The following is a 24,854-nucleotide window of genomic DNA, read 5'->3' on the forward strand; positions in this document are numbered from 1 at the left end:
ACCCCCAAGCCTAAGAGTATCTAGCACAAAACAAAAACTATTTATTAAATGAATGGGTTTGTGAAATAATTGCTTAAATGAATATCAGATGTGAAATTATTTGAATGTGTAAGGTATCATTATGGGCAGTAAAATTATCTATGTTAATAAGTAATTTTAACTTCATTATTCATGCTTGAATTCTTCACATTTCGGGCACGGAGTCCTACACACAACAGACTCCCAAAGAAAATCGTTTTTTTGAGTTTTATAGCTGGAGGCGTGGGTCCGCGAGTCCACCAAGGCGGGAAGCAGTTGCTGGCCCCGCCCTGGGCCCGCCCCTGTCGGCGATGACCACGCCCACCGAATGTTGCAAGCCTTATAGGCGAGTGACGTCAGGCCGTTTGTTGTCATTGGCGGCTCCCAAGATGGCGTCCATCATGGAAGGGCCGCTGAGTAAATGGACTAACGTAATGAAGGGCTGGCAGTACCGTTGGTTCGTGCTGGACTACAATGCAGGGCTGCTCTCCTACTACACAGTAAGTCCTTGGAGGCAAAGCCCTGGCTGCCTTGGGAGTCGCGATTGCTGGGTGGAGGTGGGGACCAGGCTTTTTGGTAGCCCGGTAGAGGTTGCTAGGATGGGGGTGCCGCCGTACGGGAGGGTTCCCTCGTAGGGGAGGGTTTTGCGCCCCAGATAGCCAATGAGGATGAAGGAGATGCTCGCGCAGCCAATAAGTAGGCACCGGTTGTATGATTTATGGGGTTCTTTTCTTAGGGTCCGGTATTTGTTGGGGTGTAAAGGGGGGCGCGGTTGTAGGTGGGTAGATGGTTGTAGTCGTGGCTTGAAGGGTTCGGTCCCGGGGTCTGTGCAGTTTCCACATGTTATCATGGACTTGACAGTGTCCCCCACCAGGCCCTGTAGACGGCCGCGCCCCTTAGCTTCCCCCTAGGGATTGAGGAGCGCTGCTTTCTTAGAGCAGTGGTCTGACTAGCTTGGCCAGGTCCTGAAGTGACTGGCCGTTGCTCAACATGAAGGATTCTGAAATCCCTCCAGTCTGCCCAAGTTGAGTGTCTCTTTCACAGGATTCTCCTCCATTCAGCGGGGGGCCAGCATAACCGACGCCTTAACTTTTGAGAGCGGAGGATTTCCTACACAGGAGTCTCTTGTTAGCGAAGAGAGACTGGACAGTGCGATGTCTCCTGAAAGTTATATTCTGGGAAGGGCTGAGTTAAGGGCTTCAGTGTACTTAAACACGAATCAGTGACTGTCGGAAAGGTCCGTGAATTGCTGAGAATCTTATGTTCTGACTCTCGCTCCACCCCCGACGCGTTAGAAATGGAAGGTGGGTGGAATTAGAGAAATTACTTCCAAAGGTACTGTCTCTGAATGGTGTCTAGTTAATAATAGCCAATGAGAGGGAGGAAGCCTCTTCAAACGACAAAATATAATGTCCTGAAAGCTGTAGAAAATAATAGAAGACAGAAGGAAAAAAATTATGATTATGGAAGAAGGATTAATGTCAACGAGAGGAATGGGGACACTAGTATTGATATTTTTTCGTTAATTTAAATATTTATTGAGCGCCCACTACGTTTTAATTATTATTGCTTTAGGCTAGGTGTGTGTGGGTGTGTGTGCTCATGCGTTTGCATGTGAGCGAGAATCAATAAAGTTCAAGATATTCACTATTCCTTTTCTCTGGAGCTTATATTCTAATCAGGTGGTTCCCTTGATTCTTTTTACTCACAATAACTGCAGAATAAAGTATTCATTATCCCCATTTTACAGTTTTGGAATCTGAGGCTCCAGGCTTTTCAGCGATTTGCCCAAGGTCATAGAGCTAGCAGTAAGCAGTGTTATCAGGAGTCTCAATAACCTGGCTTTCTTTTTCCTTTACACTTCACTTTCACTACAGGAATGAGAAAAATGCAATCTTTGAGTTACTAAAGACAAACCTACAGGAGTAAAAACTAAAAACTTTCAACACTAACTTCCTTTCTTTACATAATTTTGAAGGGGGAAAAGACTAAACAAACCTGAATGAAATTTAAATACATTGTCCAAGATTAGCTAGCTATGAAAGAGAGGCAAATGAACATTGTATCCTGAAAACTCTGGAATTGTGAAATCTCATAGTTCGGATAGATGAGTAATAATAAGTTTCAGTAGAAGTGATAATCAGAAAACCCCATGGACCCTTTCCAGCCCATTCAAGGTAATTTCATTGGCACTATGGAATGAAGTTACCCTACAAATCCCAAATTTGTGTGGGTCTGAATTTAGGGCCACACTGGAGGGGCCCCAAGCTGGAGTTCTTGGGAACTCCTCTCCCAGACAGAATCTTTTTTTCCAGTTTTTCTCACTTTGGCGTATCTTTTTTCTGCCTCCTTGCCCTTTCAGTTTCTGAATATCTTGGCAAATTTCTCCTTGTCTTTGTCTAAATATGGCTTTTTAAATTATGCTTCTTTCTTCTCCCTCCCATTACTTATCCTCCCTTCTGAGATTAAACTATGAAACATCATCCTTGCCAGTAGAAGGAGGTATCGTATTTCTCACTAATGGATGTTTAGAAATTTTCTTTTCTTTTTTTTTCCTTATTTTTTGGTGTTAAAGTATTTGTTTGTAGAAAAACAACAGAGAAATATTGTAAAATAAAATGATCTTGTGAAAATAAGATGATACTCAATGCCAAATTATAGGAGGTCCAGTAAAGATGAGAAAAGGATAGGTATTCACTTAAAGAGAAAGTAGGAGACACATTGAATATTGGCAGTGAATTCTGTACACTTGGACATTGTTTCAGTACATTAGGATTTGGAAGGATGAAGGTACATCTTAATGATCTGCATGCAGCTGATAACTTGGAGCTGCATCTTCCAGGAAGATTATCTGAATAGTTGTACAGCATTTTAAGCAGAGCAGTAAATAGCAAGTCACTCTATTCCTTGTTTCCAAAATCACTTGCACTCTGGTCTGGCTCTGTAGTTGGAGGTCTTTCTATTCTAGGGTGGCTATGAATACCCTGAACAAAACTAGATTGATCTTGCTTTAGAGTTGGCCTATACCAAAAATTGATATTGAGATAATCTCAGGGTTTTGGAAAAGATCACGGGAACTGCTGTGAACTAAATAGTTTCACCCAAACCTGACCTTCACCTGGATCTTTTGGTCCTGGGCCCAGACCCTAACCTGTCCTCTGGGAATGAATAGTCTTTTTATTTTACATTTCTTTTATTTTCATATTATGTAAATTTTCAGTTCTTGAAAAACCATTTAGTAGATATTCTGTCTAATACAGGAACAGAGAAATTGATCACCTTCTTTAGAAAATAAATTGAGGCAACCTTTTCAGGTCTGCTCCTGTCTTTTAATTATTAGAAACAGTGGTTTATTCAGGAAGCATTTATTTGGGACTTTTTAATAGGCACTTTATATATGGACTTCCCTCATAGCTCAGTTGGTAAAGAATCTGCCTGGAATGCAGGAGACCCCCATTTGATTCCTGGGTCAGGAAGATCCACTGGAGAAGGGAAAGGTTACCCACTCCAGTATTCCGGCCTGGAGAATTCCATGGAGTGTATAGTTCATGGGGTTGCAAATAGTCGGACACAACTGAGCAACTTTCATTTTCACTTTATATGCTGGCGATCAAAGCATGAAGGAGAGAGTCCCTTCCATCAAGGAACTCAAAATCTTGCAGAGTAGACACCTAAACATAATTTCAAAAAAGTATGATAAATTCTACAATAGAAGTAAGAATCGAGTGCTGTGGGAACATTGCCTAAAAAAGGCTAGCGAGGCATTTGAGCCAAGACTTAAAGGTAGAAGAGAAGAAGGGCATTTCAGGCAGTGGGAAATATGCACAAATTGGGAAACCTGAGAACATAAAATCCATTAAGAAGATATTGAGAATTTCTGAGCTTCTTTAATGTAAAGGCATGTAGGGAGATGATAGGAGATTGAATCCAGAAGGTATTTGGAGCCATAGGTCAGGCCTGGAGATGAAGATCTGTTAGATTATAGCATAGAATTTGTTAGTTGAACTTGGGGGTGAGCTATACTGAGTCTTCCTTGTGGCACATGGTTCTTTGTTGTTCTCACGGGCTTTTCTCTAATTGTGGTGTGTGGGCTTCTCATTGTGGCGGCTTCTCTTGTTGCGTATACAGGCTGTAGGGTGCAAGGCCTTCAGTGGTTGTGGCACATGAACTTAGTTGCCCCCCGGCATGTGGAATCTTAGTTTCTGGACCAGGTAGCAAACCAGTGTCCCCTGCATTGGCAGGCGGATTCTTAACCATTGGACCATCAGGGAAGTCCCCTGTTAGTTGAATTTTTATTAATTGAATTATCCAGGGAGGGATAAGGATATAAATGTGGGAACACTACACAGTGTAAACAGCTAACCATTTATGTGAATCATGATCACAGAGACAGATAAGAAAGGAAAGAAAATTGAGGGAGATATAGATATGTGAGGAGTTGGAAGACTAGAAAGCAGGTGTTCATACCTTTTGATTATCAAATGTTTATTGAGTATGTACTATGTGCTAGGCACTATGCTGAGAAGAGGGGTTAAAATGGTAAATAAGATAGGAATAGTCCACGTTCTCATGATGCCTAGAGTCTGCCAGGGTGTACATCAAGTAAGAGCTGTGATGGGGAAGAATAGGATGTTGGGAGGTACCCAAGTGGGCAGCTTGCCTCTGTCTTAGAGTATCAGAAGAGATTTCCTTGAAGCGGTAGATTTGCTTTGACCTGAATGGTCAGTAGAGATTAGCCATGTAAGCAGAGAGGGAAAACTGCTTGAGATAGAGGGAATAGATGTTTTTGAAAGAGACAAGAGTAAGGAGCTTCTTAGTCCTGGAGTTTAGGCTGTGAGGTGGACAGTAGTGCAATGAGAGGGAGGGAGAAGCAGGGGCCAGATGATGAAAGACTTTCTTGGTAAACTGAGCTAAGGAATCTGAACTTTTCACTCAGGGCAGTGGAAAGTCACTTGAGTGTTGTAAGCACGTTTTGTTGTGGAAAAAACTTTCATAATACAAAATTTGTTTGAAACATATACGAAAGATGATAGTAAAATGAATTCCTGTCACCCAGCTTGTGCAGCTATCAATATATGGCTAATCTTGTCTTATTAATACTCCCATAGCTCCTTCCTACCCCACTGGATTACTTTAAAGCAGATCCCAAATCTCTTTATTATTTCATTTGTGAATATTTCAGTATGTTTTACAGTGTTTAATTTCCTTGATTTTTCTCAAACATCTGCCCCTCACCAGTTGGTTTATTTGAGTCAGGATTCCAAACAAGATCCACACGTAAGACTGAGTCTCTTTTACTCTGTAGGTCTTCCCTCCCTCTTTTTCTTTGCCATTCATTTGTTGAAGAAAGCAAATTATTCTGTAGATTTTCCACATTTTGGATTTTGCTGAGAGTATTCTTGTGGTGTATTTAAATATGTTCCTTTATCCTCCATGTTTCTTATAAACTGATACTTAGAACTAGAAGCTTAATCAAATTCAGCATACCCCCCCACTTTGGGCAGGAATACTTTGTAGGTGGAACATATTACAAGTGTCTCCACTTTCTGATAGTTTGCTTTACCCTACTTCATTTTTAGAAAAGACCTATTTAGTACCTGTTTTTGCTAAGCAAAAGAAATCCAAAGAGGATTTTTGCTTTTGTGGAAAATACATGAAAAGTGAAAATAGCATTCAGAGTTTTTTGTTTTTGCAGCAAGCTGCTATAGAGTCAGTGAGCGCCCCAAGCAGCAAGAGTGACATCAGTAAGCTCCTTCCCTGGGACCTATGGGCTTCCCAGGTGGCACTAGTGGTAAAGAACCTACCTGCCAATGCAGGAGACATAAGAGATGCAGGTTCGATCCCTGGGTTGGGAGGATCCCAAGAAGGGTATGGCAACCCACTCCAGTTTTCTTGCCTGGAGAATCCCATGGACAGAGGAGCCTGGAGGTCTGTAGGGTCACAAAGACTCAGACACAACTGAAGCGACTCAGCATGCATGGAACTATTAATACATAGTAGCAAGCTGCCATAGTTTTGAACTGTGTCTGTGAACATCTTTACTTTATCTCAGTTTATTTTGTGCATCTGTTAGCAAGGTGTGTCCTAAGGCAATTGCGTCATCGCTTTATGCCATTTTGGCTTAGGGAAGGTTTCTTAGGAACAGGGGGAACCTGTACATCAAGTGGCCCATGATGTCTGGTTGTCTCTCTGTGATTTTTAAAATTAAACAATAGGTTCAGGTAAAATTTGTATTTTTTAAAGAATACTTTGGTTATGGAGAAATAGTGAAGTCATATTGACAGGATTTTGGTGATTGGATGTGAGTGAAGGGGGAGGAAGAGTTTGATGAAATCCAGGTTTTTAGATTTAGTTGAATGAATGATGATAGGGAAAGTAAGTATAGGTTGGGTGGAGAACAGTGGGTGCTTTGGGGCATGTTGAAATTGAAGTAAAGATATTGCATAGTCTGGAACTTAAGAAAAAATCTGGGCTCCAGATATTTATCTGTAGATATTAGCTTTACACATATGGAGAGATGAGAGAGTGAATGAGTGGGAATAATAGAGAGCTTTAGATAGAATACTGAGAAACACCATTGGATTAGGTCTCTGTTGCTTTATAACAAATTGCCCATAATGATTTTAGCCACTTAAAACAACAAACATTTATTATCTGTGGCTCAGAACTTTAGGCTCAGGGTCTCTCATGAAATTGCAGTCAAGACATTGGCTTTGTCTGCAGTCATTTGAAAGACTTGACTGGAGCTGGAGGATTTGCTTCCAAGATGACTCACTCTCATGTCTGTTGGCAGAAAGCCTTAGTCCTTACTGGCTCCTGGAAGGTGGCCTCATTCTCACTAGCTAACCTCTCTGTTGGGCTACATGAGTGTCATCGTGACAGGGCATCTATCTGGCTTCACCCAGAAGGAGTAATCCAAGTGAGAGCAAGGAGAAAGCTGAAGTGCCTATTTGACCTGGTCTGAGAACATCATTTTGCCTTCTTCCATTCAGTAGAAATGAATCATTAAGTTCAGTTCATGTTACAGGGGATGGGACTTTTAGGCATGGGAAAGAGAATTAGCCTCTACCTTTTGAAAGGAGTGTCAATTTAGGGAGGGATTTTAAGCCATCCACAATTGTTTCTAAGGGATTTGGGTAGAGAAAAGAGCCTGCACAGAAGAGAGAAAAGGGACAGCCAGAGATATCCAAGAAAAACCAGAATGTGGAGTCAAAGCACTGGCCTGAATACTGTTGAGAGAATTGAATAGATGAAATCTTTAAAATACTCATTGGATTGATCAATTTGGACATTATTGATGCCCTCAAAGAGAGAAGTTTCCATGGAGTCAGACGTTTGGAAGTCAGGGTGTTTTGAAGAGTAAGTAGGAGGTAAGAAGTAGAGAAGATGAGTGTAGATTGCTCAAGGTGTTTCATTGTGAAAGAGGGACAAAGGAATATGGAACTGAGAGGAAAGAGTTTCTAAGGTAGGAGTATGCTTAAATGTTTTAGGGATGAGAAGCAGGGTACTTATTAAAGATGAGAGTAGAGTTAAGATTTAAGGAATGTAGTAAAGATTTAGATCAGTGGCCATGGGAACTGGAAAAAGGAATAACTAGGGTCACATTGAAATTAACCAGGTTGTAAGAGGAGCTAGTTGAGATTATAAAATATGTTTTGTTCAGTCATGACCTGTAAGTATTTATCATTCTTTCTTGTTTTGTATTGTCTTTATGACATTTCAGAGAGAAAAGTTAGAAATAGTGAGTTAGTAAGTTGTCGGGGTCACTCAAGGTTTTCTTTAAAAGGAATCGTTGGAGAAATGATGTGTTTTGCTGTTAACATGCTAGCTGGAAGAGACTCATAGTGACTTTGCATTTCAAAACCACTGGTAATCTGAACACATTTAAATATTACTTGACAGTCCTTAGCAATGTCTGGAAGGTGATAAAATCGCTCATCTAATTCTTGGATTTTAGGTTTTTGAAGAGCTTAAATATATGTGTTTTTCTTGCAAAGATGTAAAAGAGGGAATCTCAGATTCTCCTAGAAATGTATCAGCACCACTCCCATCAAGCATTTAAAAGTGAATTTATACTTTTGTAAATAAACTTCTTGATTATATCAAATATGTTTTTTATTAAGCTTATATGGTATATATTAATAATCCAAATTAATAAAATAGCTTTAGAATTGCAAAAGGAACACAAGAAAAATTGTACCTAACCTAAATGCCCTGAAGAGAATTATGTGGAAATTTTATGTCTTGTGGTTTCCTTGAATACCCTAGTCAGCCTTAGTTTTTCTCTTTTTTGATTTTTTTTTTTTGGCTGCGCTGTGCATGGCATGTGGGATCTTAGTTCTTCAACTAGGGATGAAAGCTGCACCCTCTGCAGTGTAAAGTGTGGTGTTTTAACCACTGGACCGCAAGGGAAGTCTCTCTATTGCATTTTTTACCTGTACAGCAAGCTTGCAGACTCCCTGATAGTACTACTAGCATTATAATTTTCAAGCTCTATAAATATAGCACATCATTCTCATAGTGAATGGAATGTCCAAGGCCCTTTAAACTAAGAGATGTGATGTAGAAGGTTATTTTGGAATCATTACTTATACAGCCTTGTAAGTTTTGTAGAATATACTGATAGCAAATATGTTTATGGCTTATGTAAAACCTGATTAAGCTTATATTAGTAACAGTGGCTTTTGTTTTAATCATCCTTAGCCTATAGAACTGTGTGGGATCTTTTGGTTAGTGTGTTATATCAGACAGTCAGTCAGTTCTTCTTTATTGCAGGCAGTTTTGTTGATAGTAATTTGTAGAAGGATAGAAAGTAGAGCTATTCTTAAATATGCCACTCTTATATGTGGCAGTTGTCTAGGATTAGGTTTTCAACTAGTTATATAATGCCAGTCAAAGCTAGCTAGAACAATGCTCAAGAGATTTAGATTAAAGACCTATTTCCTTTTACTGCTTATAGAGAAAAACAAATGGCCAGCCCAGTCTTTTTCTTCTTATTTACTGTATTGTAAAGGATAATCATCTTAGACTAATTTAAACTTAAAAAAATTTTTACTTTTTTTGTGAAAGTTAAGTTTACGTGATACATGGAATCATATAAATGAAATCATATTTGGGAAAAGTATTTTGAGGTATTAAAAATTAATTTTTTCCCATTCACATGACGAATGTTATTATGAATGTTAATATTCTGATTCCAGGAGTTTTTTCACATTGAACTTTCATGCTAAGATTGTCTGCTTATATAATTGAATTTATTTTATTTCAGCATTACTCTTATGGCACAGGTGGACAAATGAAATATTGGATGAATATTTGGTTTGTCATTCTGGCAGCTGTCTCTAGTTTCTTAATCTTCCTCTTTCCTCCATCTCTCATAGATGATACCATGCTTCCCAGAGACAATAGAGTTCATTTGGTGGGAACACTCTCAACTCCTTGTACTGCCACCTATTGGTGCCTGCCTATCCTTCCCTGCCTCCCTGTCATAACGGAAGAGGTAATCCTTGGGTGGGCTTTCCTGGTGGCTCAGTGGTAAAGAATCCCCCTTTCCAATGCAAGAGATGCAGGTTCAGTCCCTGGGTTGAGAAGATCCCCTGGAGAAGGAAATGACAACCCACTGTAATATTTCTGCCTGGGAAACCCCATGGACAGAGGAGCCTGCCAAGTTACAGTCCATGGGTTTCAAAAAGCGTCAGACACAGCTTAGCAATTAAGCAACAACACCAGTCCTTGGGTGTTCTGGATTCCATCTGCTTGCAGATTTTTAGAGGATCTCAGTCTATAGGTTTTTCTCCTTTTTCCTTCCTCTCGCCCATGTGTCTTCTTCTACTTTCTATGTACAGACTTTTGTTGTTTAAGAATATTTATTTTGCAATGTAACACCATAGTTGTAACAATTTCATATGGAAAATTTGAATACATTTTGGGATTGCCTGTTGCTTTTCATTTTTTTGGTATAATTCATTTTGAAGTTGGAAAGTGTAAGCCCTTCAACTTTGTTCTTTCTCAAGATTGTTTTGGCTATTCTGGGTTCGTTGAATTTCTGTATGAATTTTAGGATATACTGACTTTTTCATTAACAAATTAACTTGGGCTATATCTTTCTCAAGTTGAAAAATATCTCTGCTAATTCTTTGTCTCCCTGGAAAAACCATCTTCACCTCTCTTCTTCAAGTTAGAGAAACCTATTGAAAGAGTCTTCTACATTGTCCGTCTTTATTCATGCATTTACTGTACAGCAATCTGTTTTTACCTCCAACAAATTTCACTGAATATCCTAGCACGTCTCCAATGAAAACTTCGTTGTTCAACCCAGTGGGTGCTTTTAACTTTTTATTTTAATAGCACTGTCTCGGCAGAATTTGACATTATTACTCTTTAAATTTCAAAAAGGTAGTTTCATTGTTCTTGAAGAGATGTAATATATTCTTAATTTTAAAAGAAATTTTAAAAAATATGTAAAATAGAAAGAAGGAAAGTACTACCTGAAATCCTACTATGTGTGTTTTGGAGAATAGCTTTCCTAACAACTGTATGCATAAATACACCTTTATGTATATTCTGTACAAATGGAATCATTATATATATAATATTCTACAACCCAGAAGCTTTTTATTAAAAAATTTTCTATATAATTTGTTGTACCATTTTTCATTGTATTTCTTAAAGTAGCAAAATGAGCAAAGGATATCATTTTTCCTTCATCCTTACTTAATGAGATCTCAGTCATCTGGCTTTGGGAGATTAAGATTCCTATCCTGTCTGTGATGCAGGAAGACAATGTATAATAATCTGTATTATCTCCCATAGTTCTGCTCAGCTGGATAGGACCCAGTCTACTTGATTAAGGGCAGTTCAAAAACCCACCCACAAACAGAAGACTCCACTTTTTAATGAGGGAGTGACAAAGTTCTAGAAGAGCTTGTAGGATGAGAAATACTATTATAGGCCATTTTTGGAAAATGCAGTGTGCCATAAGCCTCTACTATATTAATCACTGTTGTAGGTATTTTCTATTTTTGTCAAATGTATTGCTTCATTAAGCCTCATAACCTGTTCCATTTTTCCTTGCTACCACTATAGCATATAAACCACTGGGGTCTGGTGCAAAAACTTCCTGGGTTCTCTTTGTTTCCTTTTTGCTCTCTAAAGTCCATTTTCTATTAGTAGCCCAAGTGATCTTTTAAAAAAAGGAAAAGGAAGATCATGTTTTTCCCCCTGCTTAAAATTCTTTAGTGACTATAGGAAAAAAAAATTCAAACTCTTTACTGTGACTTACGGCCTTGTAAGCACCGAAGAATTGATGCTTTTGAAGTGTGGTGTTGGAGAAGACTCTTGAGAGTCCCTTGGACTGCAAGGAGATCCAACCAGTCCATCCTAAAGGAGATCAGTCCTGAGTGTTCATTGGAAGGACTGATGTTGAGGCTGAAACTCCAGTACTTTGGCCACCTGATGCGAAGAACTGACTCATTTGAAAAGACCCTGATGCTGGGAATGATTGAGGGCAGTAAAAGGGGATGACAGAGGATGAGATGGTTGGATGGCATCACCGACTCAATGGACATGAGCTTGGGTGAACTCTGGGAGTTGGTGATGTACAGGGAGGCCTGGCATGCTGTGGTCCATGGGGTTGCAGAGTTGGACACGACTGAGCAACTGAACGGAACTAATGGCCTTGTGATCTTTCTCCATTTAACTTTCTACAGTAAACATTTTGCTCACTACTATATCCACTGTAGCTGTTTTTTTCCCCTGTTCCTTGGACACCTCAAGCTTGTTCCTATCTCAGAGTCTTTGTGTATATTTTCTGGCTTCTTGGACTGATACTATCCCATGGCTGTAGCATGCCTGATTCCCTTCTTGTTATTCAGGTCTTCATTTAGGCATCACTGCTCAGAGAAGCCTTTCCTTAACAACCTGTCTAAAGTATACATCACTGTCAGTCACTAGCACTAGCACACTGGTCTTTTTTTTTTTAACTTGATGGTCTAGAATATAAGCTTATTTTATTAAAAAAATTATTTTAATTGGAGGCTAATTATTTTACAATATTGTAGCGGTTTTTGCCATACATCCACCTGAATCAGCCACAGGCGCACATGTGTTTCCCATCCAGAAACCCCCCTCCCACCTTCCTCCCCATCCCATCCCCTGGGTCATCCCAGTGTACCAGCCCCGAGCACCCTGTCTCATGCATCGAACCTGGACCGGTGATCTGCTTCACATATGATAATATACACGTTTCAACGCTACCCTCTCAAATCATCCCACCCTTGCCTTCTCCCACAGAGTCCAAAAGACTGTTCTTTACATCTGTGTCTCTTTTGCTGTCTCGCATATAGGGTCATTGTTAACCATCTTTCTAAATTCCATATATATGCGTTAGTATACTGTATTGGTGGTTTTCTTTCTGACTTACTTCAGTCTGTATAATAGGCTCCAGTTTCATCCACCTCATTAAAACTGATTCAAATGCATTCTTTTTAATGGCTGAGTAATATTCCATTTTGTATATGTACCACAGTTTTCTTATCCATTTGTCTGCTGATGAACATCTAGGTTGCTTCCATGTCCTGGCTATTGTAAACAGTGCTATGATGAACATTGGGGTACATGTGTCTCTTTCAATTCTGGTTTCCTTGGTGTAGCACACTGGTCTTGATGTATTTTTTCATAACACTTATTGTTAGCTGCTAAACTTATTTTGTTTTTCTTGTTTAGTGTCTGTTTCCCTCCTCTGGAATGTAAGCACTGTGAGAACAGAGACTTATCTTCATCATTTTATCTTTAGCATCTAGGGCAATGCTTGGCACTTACTGAGTATTCAGTAAATATTTATGGAATGAGCAACAGGTGAAGTAGTTTATATATTACTTCCTTTACACATGGAGAAATTGAGACTTAAAAAATCACAGTAGTTTCTCTGTATGTGATTCAGTCTTCTAACTCCGGATAGAATGTTCTCTCTATAGATACTGAATTGTGCTAGTGTTGATATTTTAAAATGACAAACCCAAGTTATCACTAGTCTGCTTATAGGTGGTAACTGAGTTACATCATTATCACAGTGAAATAAACTTTCTGCATGCTGCTGCTGCTAAGTAGCTTCAGTCGTGTCCGACTCTGTGCGACACCATAGATGGCAGCCCACCAGGCTCCTCTGTCCTTGGGATTCTCCAGGCAAGAATACTGGAGTGGGTTGCCATTTCCTTCTCCAATGCATGCATACATGCTAAATCGCTTCAGTTGTGTCTGACTCTGTGTGACCCTATGGACAGCAGCCCACCAGGTTCCTTTGTCCACGGGATTCTCTAGGCAAGAATACTGGAGTGGGTTGCCATTTCCTTCTCCCAAACCTTCTGCATAGGCTATTCTAAAGTACAGACTGCATTGATTAATCATTAAAAAGTGCTGAGTCCTTTTACATCTAAGTTGTTTAAGACAGGGACTTAGATTGTTCTCTTTGAAACGCCGAGGATGAATGAAAAACTCTCTTTCCATTCCAGTAAAGTGAAAGCCTCCTAGAGAAGGGAAAGGAGGAGCAGATACTAAGTCTTAGAATTTGTTGAGTAATGAGATTTTTATATTCACAAAACATGACCACAGAAAGATAGTGGCAGATTCTTGAACATAATTCTCCTTTGAAATTTTTGTCACCCAGAAGAGGATGAAATGTACATTTCAGATAGGTGATATGTTGTGTGACCGACCCACTGTTTTGTGCTTGCATTTTAACTCTTCTGCCTTCATTTTTTTTTAAACCCATTGCAAAGAGTTGGACACTACTGAGCAACTGAACAGCAACAGCAATTCTGAAGTAAAATTAGACCTAATATAAAGAATGAGTGTTTTTATTCTTTGAAGCACTTTTTAAAGTTTTATTTACTACTGAATTATAGTTGATTTACAATATTGTGCCAGTCTCTACTGTACCCAAAGTGATTCAGTTATATATATATATGTATATACACTTTTTAACATATTCTTTTCCATTATGGTTTATCACAAGATACTCAATGTAGCTCCCTGTGCTATACAGTAGGATTTTGTTGTTTATTCATTCTGTATATAATAGTTTGCATCTGCTAACCCCAAATTCCCAAGCCATCCCTCCCCAACCCCTCTCCCCCTTGGCAATCACAAGTCTGTTTAGAATGAGTGTTTTTAAATTGCCTTTTAAAAAGTGTTTCTCAAAAAAAAAAAAAAGTGTTTCTCCCCTGCTCCGCCCCATTTATAAAAGTAAAATGTTTAGCATAGATCATTAACTAATCAAGTCCTTGACAGTCTCGTAAGCCCTTTGGCATAGTTCTTGAATTCTTGACCTACTTCCTTATCCTTCCTTATAGTCCTGCTTTTCCTTAAGCAACAACATCTAAAAGAAATTCTTGAAGAAAATAATTTTTTAGGCAGTGTTTGAATTTATAACAACTTGCCCCTATCTTTTGATCACATGCTGTATTTTGAGTGCTTTTCTTAGCTAATTTGGGGACCATTTTCAGCAGTTTCTAAACAATTTTTTCTGGGTTCTAAATTCCAAATCAGAACAAGGAGCTTTTGTAGCATAACCTTATTCTAAATTGAGGCCTGTAGGATGAGTCTTAGAATTAGGACTGAGAGTTCAAGTATCTGTGGTTCTGGCTATTGTTCTTGCTAACCAGATTATTTTAGGTGTTGAACAAATTTTCCCATCTTTAAATTTTTCTAGTTCTGTTCTTGTTTTTCATCTTTTCATGATCTTACTGTCTAGGGCCCTGACTTAGTCTTTTCCAAATAAGGAGACTCTTGGGCTCCAACGCTCTTGGGCAATTTTTGATGGAAAAAAGAAGTTGAATGATAATAATGGATTATCACTATACAGTTTGGTGCGAGAAGTACTAAATAAACAGCATAAACTCCCTGGAGTTTAACACACCCCTATCATTTCCTTCAGTCATTTTTTTGTGAAATAACATTAATCATTATTTAGTATTTAGGCAGTATAAAATTCAGATTTAAATTGAAGAAAGTAGGGAGAACCACTAGACCATTGAGGCATGACCTAAATCAAATCCTTTACGATTCTACAGTGCAAGTGACAAATAAATTCAAGGGATTAGATCTGATAGAGTGCCTAAAGAACTATGGACAGAGATTCGTGACATTGTACAGGAGGCAGTGATCAGGACCATCCCCAAGAAACAGAAATTCAAAAAGGCAAAATGGTTGTCTGAGGAGGTCTTACAAATAGCTGAGAAAAGAAGAGACATGAAAGGCAAAGGAGAAAAGAAAAGATACCCATCTGAATGCAGAGTTGCGAAGAAGAGCAAGGAGAGATTAAGAAAGCCTTCCTCAGCGATCAGTGCAAAGAAATAGAGGAAAACAATAGAATGGGAAAGACTAGAGATCTCTTCAAAAAAAATTAAGAGATTCCAAGGAAACATTTCATGCAAAGATGGGCACAATAAAGGACAGAAATGGTATGGACCTAACAGAAGCAGAAGATATTAAGAAGAGGTGGAAGAATACACAGAAGAACTATACAAAAAAGATGTTCATGACCCAGATAATCATGGTGGCATGATCACTCACCTAGAGCCGACATCCTGGAGTCCAAAGTCAAGTGGGCCTTAGGAACTGTCACTATAAACAAAGTTAGTGGAGGTAATGGAATTCCAGCTGAGCTACTTCAAGTCCTAAAAGAAGATGCTGTTAAAGTGCTGCACTCAATATGCCAGCAAATTTGGAAAACTTCGCAGTGGCCACAGTACTGGAAAGGTCAGTTTTCATTCCAATCCCAAAGAAAGGCAATGCCAAAGAATGCTCAAACTACCGCACAATTGCACTCATTTCACACTCTAGCAAAGTAATGCTTAAAATTCTCCAAGCTAGGCTTCAACAGTATGTGAACTGAGAACTTCCAGATGTTCAAGCTGGATTTAGTAAAGGCAGAGGAACCAGAGATAAATTGCCAATAACCGTTGGATCATAGAAAAAACAAGACAATTCCAGAAAAACATCTACTTCAGCTTTCTTGACTATACCAACGCCTTTGTGTGGATCACAACAAACTGGAAAATTCTTAAAGAATTCTTAAAGGCAGACCACCTTACCTGCCTCCTGAGAAATCTGTATGCAGATCAAGAAGCAACAGTTAGAACTGGACATGGAACAATAGACTGGTTACAAATTGAGCAAGGAGTACGACAAGGTCGATGTAGTTGGATGGCTTCAGCAACTCGATGGACTTGAGTTTGAGCAAATTCTGGGACTTGATGATAGACAGGGAAGCCTTGAGTGCTGCAGTCCGTGGGATCGCAAAGAGTTGGACACAACTAAGTGACTGAACTGAACTGATTTTGAGGAACAAAACAAAAATAGAAACTATACATTGAGGTTCAGTATATATTGACATGCTAAGTAATTTGTAGCACTTAGGTTACTATTTAGTATTTTATGTTATAGTTAAGTTTTCTTAGAAAGGATGCAGAAATCCCCGTCATCAGAGTTGTGCTTAATTAAACCCTGTGAAAGTGGTTCTCATCACTGATCTGTTGACTTGAATTTTTGACTTGAAGATAAGTGACGTCACTCAGTCGTGTCCAACTCTTTGCGACCCCGTGGACTGTAGCCTACCAGGCTTCTCCCTCCATGAAATTCTCCAGGTGAGAATACTGGAGTGGGTTGCCATTTCCTTCTTCAGGGGATTTTCCCAACCCAGGGATCGAACCCGGATCTCCCACATTGCTGGCAGATGCTTTAACCTCTTGGCCACCAGGGAAAATTATCCTTTTTAAGAAATAGTAAAAGACCTGGGACTTTACAATTTAAGAGATCACAGATCAAAATACAAGTCTCCAGTCCTTTTCCTGTAGTTCAGAAATCCCTGAGTCTCTGAATTCCAGAAGATTTTTCTTCTAAATGTATTACATTCTCATTTGAAAGGAAAGCCTGCCTTGAACTGTGTGGTTAATTATAATCTGTATTATACTTAGTATAAATATATGTTGTACTACCAAAATATTAGTATGCTTGATTGTGAAATTAATTAAGTGCTTGATATTCCAGACTCTGTTGCAGGTATGTGACAGTTTATGTACTATATGTATGTTACTTTTTGAAAATTCTGAATTTTAAAGCACATTTGATCCAGAAATCTCAGATAAGGGATGTGGACCTCTATCTGTGGTCTAATGACCTAGGGTTTATATGCTGGGAGTAGTTTAGAAGGCAGGGGTACCACCCTCTGAAGCACTGCTTTGTGGGGTGATATTTGCACTAATGAAGTCAGAAGGATCGCTGATTTGACACATAGCCTTTGTGGCTCAGAGAAACTTTGAAAGGAGACTTAAGTTAACTAGATCTGTAGTAACTGTGGTAGAAATGCATAACCTTTAGAATCAGACCTGGTTTGGAATCCTCTCTACCTATCTGTTATCTGTGAATCTATAGGCAAGTAACTTACGCTTTTCTGAGCCTTTATTTTCTCAATTATAAAATGGGTATAATAAAAGAACCTATATCATTAGATTGGTGTGAGAAGTAAATAAAATTGTATTTAATTGTGTTTAAAGCACTAACCCAGTATTATAAGAGTTCAGTTCAGTCTCTCAGTCGTGTTTGATTTTTTGCTACCCCATGAATCACAGCACGCCAGGCCTCCCTGTCCATCACCAACTCCTAGAGTTTACCCAAACTCATGTCTGTTGAGTCGGTGAGGCCATCCAACCATCTCATCCTGTGTCGTCCCCTTCTCCTCCTGCCCTCAATCTTTCCCAGCATCAGGGTCTTTTCAAAAGAGTGAGCTTTTCGTATCAGGTGGCCGAAGTATAGGAGTTTCAGCTTCAGCATCAGTCCTTCCAATGAACACCCAGGATCGATCTCCTTTAGAATGGACTGGCTGGATCTCCTTGCAGTCCAAGGGACTCTCAAGAGTCTTCTCCAACGCCACAGTTCAAAAGCATCAATTCTTCGGCGCTCAGCTTTCTTTATAGTCCAACTCTCACATCCATACATGACCACTGGAAAACCATAGCCCTGAGTAGACGGACCTTTGTTGACAAAGTAATGTCTCTGCTTTTTAGTATATTGTCTAGGTTGGTCATAACTTTCCTTCTAAGGAGTAAGCGTCTTTTAATTTTAGACAATGATCACCATCTGCAGTGATTTTGGAGCCACCCAAAATAAAGTCAGCCACTGTTTCTACTGTTTCCCCATCTATTTGCCTTGGAGTGATGGGACCAGATGCCATGATCTTAGTTTTCTGAATGTTGAACTCTAAGCCAATTTTTTAACTCTCCTCTTTCACTTTCATCAAGAGGCTTTTTAGTTCTTCTTCACTTTCTGCCATAAGGGTAGTGTCATCTGCACATCTGAGATTATTGATATTTCTCCTGGCAATCTTGATTCCAGCTTGTGCTTCTTCCAGCCCAGTGTTTCTCATGATGTATTCTGCATATAAGTTAAGTAAGCAAGGTGACAATATACAGCCTTGACGTACTCCTTTTCCTATTTGGAACCAGTCTGTTGTTCCATGTCCAGTTCTAACTGTTGCTTCCTGACCTGCATACAGGTTTCTCAAGAGGCAGGTCAGGTGGTCTGCTGTTCCCATCTCTTTCAGAATTTTCCACAGTTTGTTGTGATCCACACAGTCAAAGGCTTTGGCATAGTCAATAAAGCAGAAATAGATGTTTTTCTGGAACTCTCTTGCTTTTTCAGTGATCCAGCGGATGTTGGCAATTTGATCTCTGGTTCCTCTGCCTTTTCTAAAACCAGCTTCAACACCTGGACGTTCACGGTTCATGTATTGCTGAAGCCTGGCTTGGAGAATTTTGAGCATTACTTTATTAACATGTGAGATGAGTGCAATTGTGCGGTAGTTTGAGCATTCTTTGGCATTGCTTTTCTTTGGGGTTGGAATGAAGACTGACCTTTTCCAGTCCTGTTGTCACTGCTGAGTTTTCCAAATTTGCTGGCATATTGAGTGCAGTACTTTCACAACATCATCTTTAAGGATTTGAAATAGCCCAACTGGAATTCCATCACCTCCACTAGCTTTGTTCATAGTGATGCTTCCTAAGGCCCACTTGACTTCACTTTCCAGGATGTTTGGCTTAGGTGAGTGGTCACACCATCGTGATTATCTGGGTCATGAAGATCTTTTTTGTATAGTTCTTCTGTGTATTCTTGCCACCTCTTCTTAATATCTTCTGCTTCTGTTAGGTCCATACCATTTCTGTCCTTTACTGAGCCCATCTTTGCATGTAATGTTCCCTTGGTATCTCTAATTTTCTTGAAGAGATCTCTAGTCTTTCCCATTCTATTGTTTTCCTCTATTTCTTTGCAATGATCACTGAGGAAGGCTTTCTTATCTCTCCTTGCTATTCTTTGGAACTCTGCATTCTAGTGAGTATATCTTTACTTTTCTTCTTTGCTTTTTGTTTCTCTTCTTTTCACAACTATTTGTAAGGCCCCCTCAGACAGCCATTTTGCTTTTTTGCATTTCTTTTTCTTGGGGATAGTCATGATCCCTGTCTCTTGTACAGTGTCATGAACATCCATCCGTAGTTCATCAGGTACTCTGTCTATCAGATCTAAGAGTTCAGTAAATGTTAACAAAAAACTAAAGTTTATGACAGTGTTTAACATGTAATAATATTCATTAAATGTATTTACATTGTGGTCACTATTGCATAAACTAATATTCAAATTGGTTAGTTCATAACAAGAAATATAATTGTTAAGGAGACTGCATATTTAGGCTATCTAACATGTACATTAATACAGTCTCTGAAAGCAAGCTATATGGGATGCCAAATTTATATGCAGAAGCAGGCCAAAGGGAGCTGTAGATATTTAATGGCATCAGACTTTGGTATCTAGATGCAATATCTCTGCATTAGAGACATACCTATTTCTGGTTCTATTTCTGACCTTCCTACTGTAGTTCTATTACTATTAATACTTTCTATACTTAGTATAATGTCATAATTAGTATAATTACCTCCACGCTGTTCCAGCTCTTAAAGATGATCTTGTATATATCTCTGTTCTGTGTCTGTTTTTTTTAAAGGAAGGCAGTCATCTTCCAGGATCTTGGAAGGACTCCAGACATCATTGTCCCCTTGTATACTGATTCTGTATGTTTTCCTAAAGCTCTATCCACCTGATGTGAAGAACGAATTCATTGGAAAAGACCCTGATGCTGGGAAAAATTGAGGGCAAGAGGAGAAGGGGGCAGCAGAGGATGAGATGGTTAGATAGCATCTCTGAATAAATGGACATGAATCTGAGCAAACTCCGGGAGATAGTGAAGAGCAGGGGAGAAGGACAGATGTACTGCAGTCCATGGAGTTGCAAAGAGTCAGACAGAACTTGGTTGACTAAACAACAAAGTCTCTATCTGTAGTATGTGCATGTATGTGTGCTAAGTCACTTCAGTCGTATCTGACTGTTTGTGACCCTATGGACTGTAATCCGCCACGCTCCTCTGTCCATGGGGATTCTCCAGGCAGAAATACTAGAGTGGGTTGCCATGCCCTCCTGCAGAAAATCTTCCCAACCCAGGGATCGAACCTGCATCCCTTACGTCTCCTGCATTGGCAGGCAGGTTCTTTACCACTAGTGCCACCTGCCACTGCTCAACTGAGGCCTTCTGTAATGGGGAGTGGGAGATGTGGGAGTTATCTGTAGTGTAAAACTTGAGGGATGAATGATGGGGAATATTCCTCAATAATCAGTAATGAATATTGATTTTCATTCATCTGAAGTATTTTCAAATTTCCCTTGTTATTTTTTCTTTGAGCCATTAATTGTTTAGGAGTATCATTTAATTTCTACCTATTTGTGTATTTCCCAAATTTCCTTCTATTATTGAGTGCTCCTTTTAATCTGTTCTGGTCAAAGAACATACTTTGTTTTATTTATGTTCTTTTAAATTTATTGAGGCTTGTTTATTTATTTATTTATTTTTTCCAATTTTATTTATTTTTTTCAAGTTGAACAGACTAAATTTCTTTAAACAAACTTACTTATACTCCAGAGTCCTTTAAAAACTTAATAGCATTTATACATTGAAGGTATTTGATTTTCTTGTAACTAGCACTTCAAATGCAACAAGCATTTGAAGCAACAAGCATTTGACCCAACAAGTAATACTTTCTACAGTTCATAACTTTTATAAATAAAATAAATTAAATGTACAGTGAATAAGTTCTCTGAAATATTTCAATATTTCTGCAGGTTTAGTAACATTGTAAAATACATTTCAACTAAAATTCACAAATCTAAAAACCTGTTAGGCATTTTAGGCGTTTTAAGATGGAAATGAAGACCAATGTTACATCGTAATATGCCAATTACAAATAGTACTTCAAATAGCAAATACTACAGTTTGTCCCAAACTTTAAAAACTATTCATGAACTCAACACTGAACTATAGATGGCTATGAGAATTGTTTCCTAGCCTTTTTGAAAATTTCAACCCATTTACGTTTAAGGTAATTATTGATAAGTACGATCCCGTAGCCATTTTCTTTATTGCTTTGGGTTCAAGTTTATACACTCTTTCTGTGTATCCTGTCTATAGAAGATCCTTTAGCATTTGTTGGAGAGCTGGTTTGGTGATGCTGAATTCCCTCAGCTTTTGCTTGTCTGTAAAGCTTTTGATTTCTCCTTCATATTTGAATGAGATCCTTGCTGGGTATATTGAGGCTTGTTTAATGGCTTAACATATGTCAGTCCCAGAGCTTCCCTCGTGGCTCAGGTGGTAGAGAATCTGCCTGCAATGCAGGAGACCTGGGTCTGATCCCTGGGTTGGGAAGATCCCCTGGAGAAGGGAATGGCTGCCTACTCCAGTATTTTCTCTCTCTCTGTCTTTTTTTTTAACATTTTATTTTATTTTCCTGTAATTCAGTATTCTTACTTGGAGAATTCCATGGACAGAGGAACCTGGCCCGAGCTACAGTCCATGAGGTTACAAAGAGTTGGACAAAACTGAGTGACTAACAATTTCACTTTTCCTGATCAGTCCTGGATAATGTTCGATTACATTTGCAAACTTTTCAAGAAGTTTCTTTTGAAAGACACAATCTGTTGCATGTTGCTTCTGTTCACAGCCCACTGGCCTATACCTGGATACAGGATGTAGCTAGGTGCAAGAGGCTTGAAATGTAATAGCCAGCAGGGGAGCCACATGTTCAGTTAAAATTTGGGATTCAGTTCAGTTAGTTGCTCAGTCATGTTTGACTCTTTGCAACCCCAGGGTATGCGGCATGCCAGGGTTCCCTGTTCATCACTAACTCCTGGAGCTTGCTCAAATTCGTGTCCATTGAGCTTGCTCAAATTCATGATGCCATCCAACTATCTCATCCTCCATCATCCCCTTCTTCTCCTGCCTTCAGTCATTTCCAGCGCAGAGTCTTTTCCAAGGAGTCAGTTCTTCGCATCAAGTGGCCAAAGTGTTGGAGTTTCAGCTTCAGCATCAGTCCTTCCAATGAGTATTCAGGACTGATTTCCATTAGTATTGATCGGTTTGATCTCCTTGCAGTACAAGGGACTCTCAAGAGACTTCTCCAACACCACAGTTCAAAAGCATCCATTCTTCAGAGTTCAGCTTTCTTTGTGGTCCAACCCTCACATCCATATATGACTACTGGAAAAACCATAGCTTTGACTAGACAGACCTTTGTCGGCAAAGTAACGTCTCTGCTTTTTAATATGCTGTCTAGGTTGGTCATAGCTTTTCTTCCAAGGAGGAAGCGTCTTTTAATTTCATGACTGCAGTCACCATCTGCAGTGATATTGAAGCCCCCCAAAATAAAGTCTCTCACTGTTTCCATTGTTGCCCCATCTATTTGCCATGAAGTGATGGGACTGAATGACATGATCTTCGTTTTTTGAATGTTGAGTTTTAAGCCAACTTTTTCACTCTCCTCTTTTCACTTTCATCAAGTGGCTCTTTAGTTCTTTTTCACTTTGTGCCATAAGGGTGGTGTCATATGCATATCTGAGGTTATTGATATTTCTCCTGGCAATCTTGATTCCAGCTTGTGCTTCATCCAGTCAGGCATTTTGCATGATGTTCTCTGCATTTAAGTTAAAATTTTGGGTGGAGGATGTTAATACTGAAAGGAAGAGGAGGAGAATGGATGTTGGGGGACAGGCCTGTGATAGGCAGCATTATATTGTATTTGTGGTAATTTACTTTTCAATCAATAGCTTGGGGTTTTCATAAGGATTAATATAAATTATTTCTTTGGGGGTGCTGAGTCTTAGTGTGGGACATGGGGTCATTGGTCTTTGTTGAGGCATGTGGGATCCAGTTTCCTGACCAGGAACCGTGAACTCCCAGATGTTCAAGCAGGTTTTAGAAAAGGCAGAGGCACCAGAGATCAAATTGCCAACATCCGCTGGGTCATGGAGAAAGCAAGAGAGTTCCAGAAAAACATCTATTTCTGCTTCATTGACTATGCCAAAGCCTTTGACTGTGTGGATCACAATGAACTGTGGAAAATTCTTAAAGAGATGGGAATACCAGACCACTTGACCTGCCTCTTGAGAAACCTGTATGCAGGTCAGGAAGCAACAGTCAGAACTGTACATGGAACAACCGATTGGTTCCAAATAGGAAAAGGAGTACGTCAAGACTGTATATTGTCACCTTGCTTATTTAACTTATATGCAGAGTACATCATGAGGAACGCTGGGCTGGAAGAAGCACAAGCTGGAATCAAGATTGCTGGGAGAAATATCAATAATCTCAGATATGCAGATGACACTACCCTTATGGCAGAAAGTGAAGAGGAACTCAAAAGCTTCTTGATGAAAGTGAAAGAGGAGAGTGAAAAGGTTGGCTTGAAGCTCAACATTCAGAAAACAAAGATCATGGCATCTGGTCCCATCACTTCATGGGAAATAGATGGAAAAACAGTGGAAACAGTGTCAGACTTTATTTTTTTGGGCTCCAAAATCACTGCAGATGCTGATTGCAGCCATGCTTACTCCTTGGAAGGAAAGTTATGACCAACCTTGATAATATATTAACAAGCAGAGACATTACTTTGCTAACAAAGGTCTGTCTAGTCAAGGCTATGGTTTTTCCCGTGGTCATGTATGGATGTGAGAGTTGGACTGTGAAGAAAGCTGAGCGCCGAAGAATTGATGCTTTTGAACTGTGGTGTTGGAGAAGACTTTTGAGAGTCCCGTGTACTGCAAGGAGATCCAACCAGTCCATTCTAAGGGAGATCGATCCTGGGTGTTCATTGGAAGGACTGATGCTAAAGCTGAAACTGCAGTACTTTGGCCACCTCGTGCGACGAGTTGACTCGCTGGAAAAGACTCTGATGCTGGGAAAGGTTGGGGGCGGGAGGAGAAGGGGACGACCGAGAATGAGATGGTTGGATGGCATCACCGAATTGATGGACATGAGTTTGAGTGAACTCCGGGAGTTGGTGATGGATAGGGAGGCCTGGCGTGCTGTGATTCATGGGGTCGCGGAGAGTCGGACACGACTGAGCGACTGAACTGACTGAACTGAAAAGGGCTATTAAATGCTTAGGGAATGTTTTTGTCAACTGTGTTTTTGCCAGCTATTTTGTTAGTAAAGAACTCATTTTAACCCTGCTTAATGTTGAGAATTTTTAAATAAAATATATGAATTGTGGTTATATTTGCAAGAAGACTCTTTACCATATTTCAATAATTTCTGAACATGAATTTCTATAGCTCAGTACTGTGCTTTTTTGTTTCATTTTTTATTTTTGAAGAAAGTTTGCTTTTTATGATTTATCGTAATGTTGTTACATTGATAAGCTTACAATCAGTGAAAGCAGTGGCATAGACTATGTTAACAGCATGTT

General features: G+C 39.4%; 1 protein-coding gene across 6 annotated transcripts in view; it reads left to right on the plus strand.

The window, feature by feature from the left end:
- Positions 1-372: 372 nt before the first annotated feature.
- The window catches only part of OSBPL9 (oxysterol binding protein like 9), a 170,106-nt gene continuing 145,624 nt past the window's right edge, over positions 373-24,854 (plus strand). For 4 of the 6 annotated variants that reach the window (XM_055401919.2, XM_055401921.2, XM_055401923.2 and 1 more), the window contains exon 1: positions 373-518. In XM_055401919.2, the coding sequence (XP_055257894.1) occupies positions 408-518 (111 nt within the window). In that variant the 5' untranslated portion in view covers positions 373-407. Of the gene's footprint in view, positions 519-5,713; positions 5,763-9,398; positions 9,518-24,854 lie in introns of all 6 variants that reach the window. The other 2 variants (XM_088835287.1, XM_055401920.2) reach the window with 2 other exon arrangements.

This window comes from Moschus berezovskii, chromosome 4, assembly GCF_049115385.1.
Source record: "Moschus berezovskii isolate FMDL1 chromosome 4, NW_MosBer_1.0, whole genome shotgun sequence".
NCBI lineage: Eukaryota > Metazoa > Chordata > Mammalia > Artiodactyla > Moschidae > Moschus > Moschus berezovskii.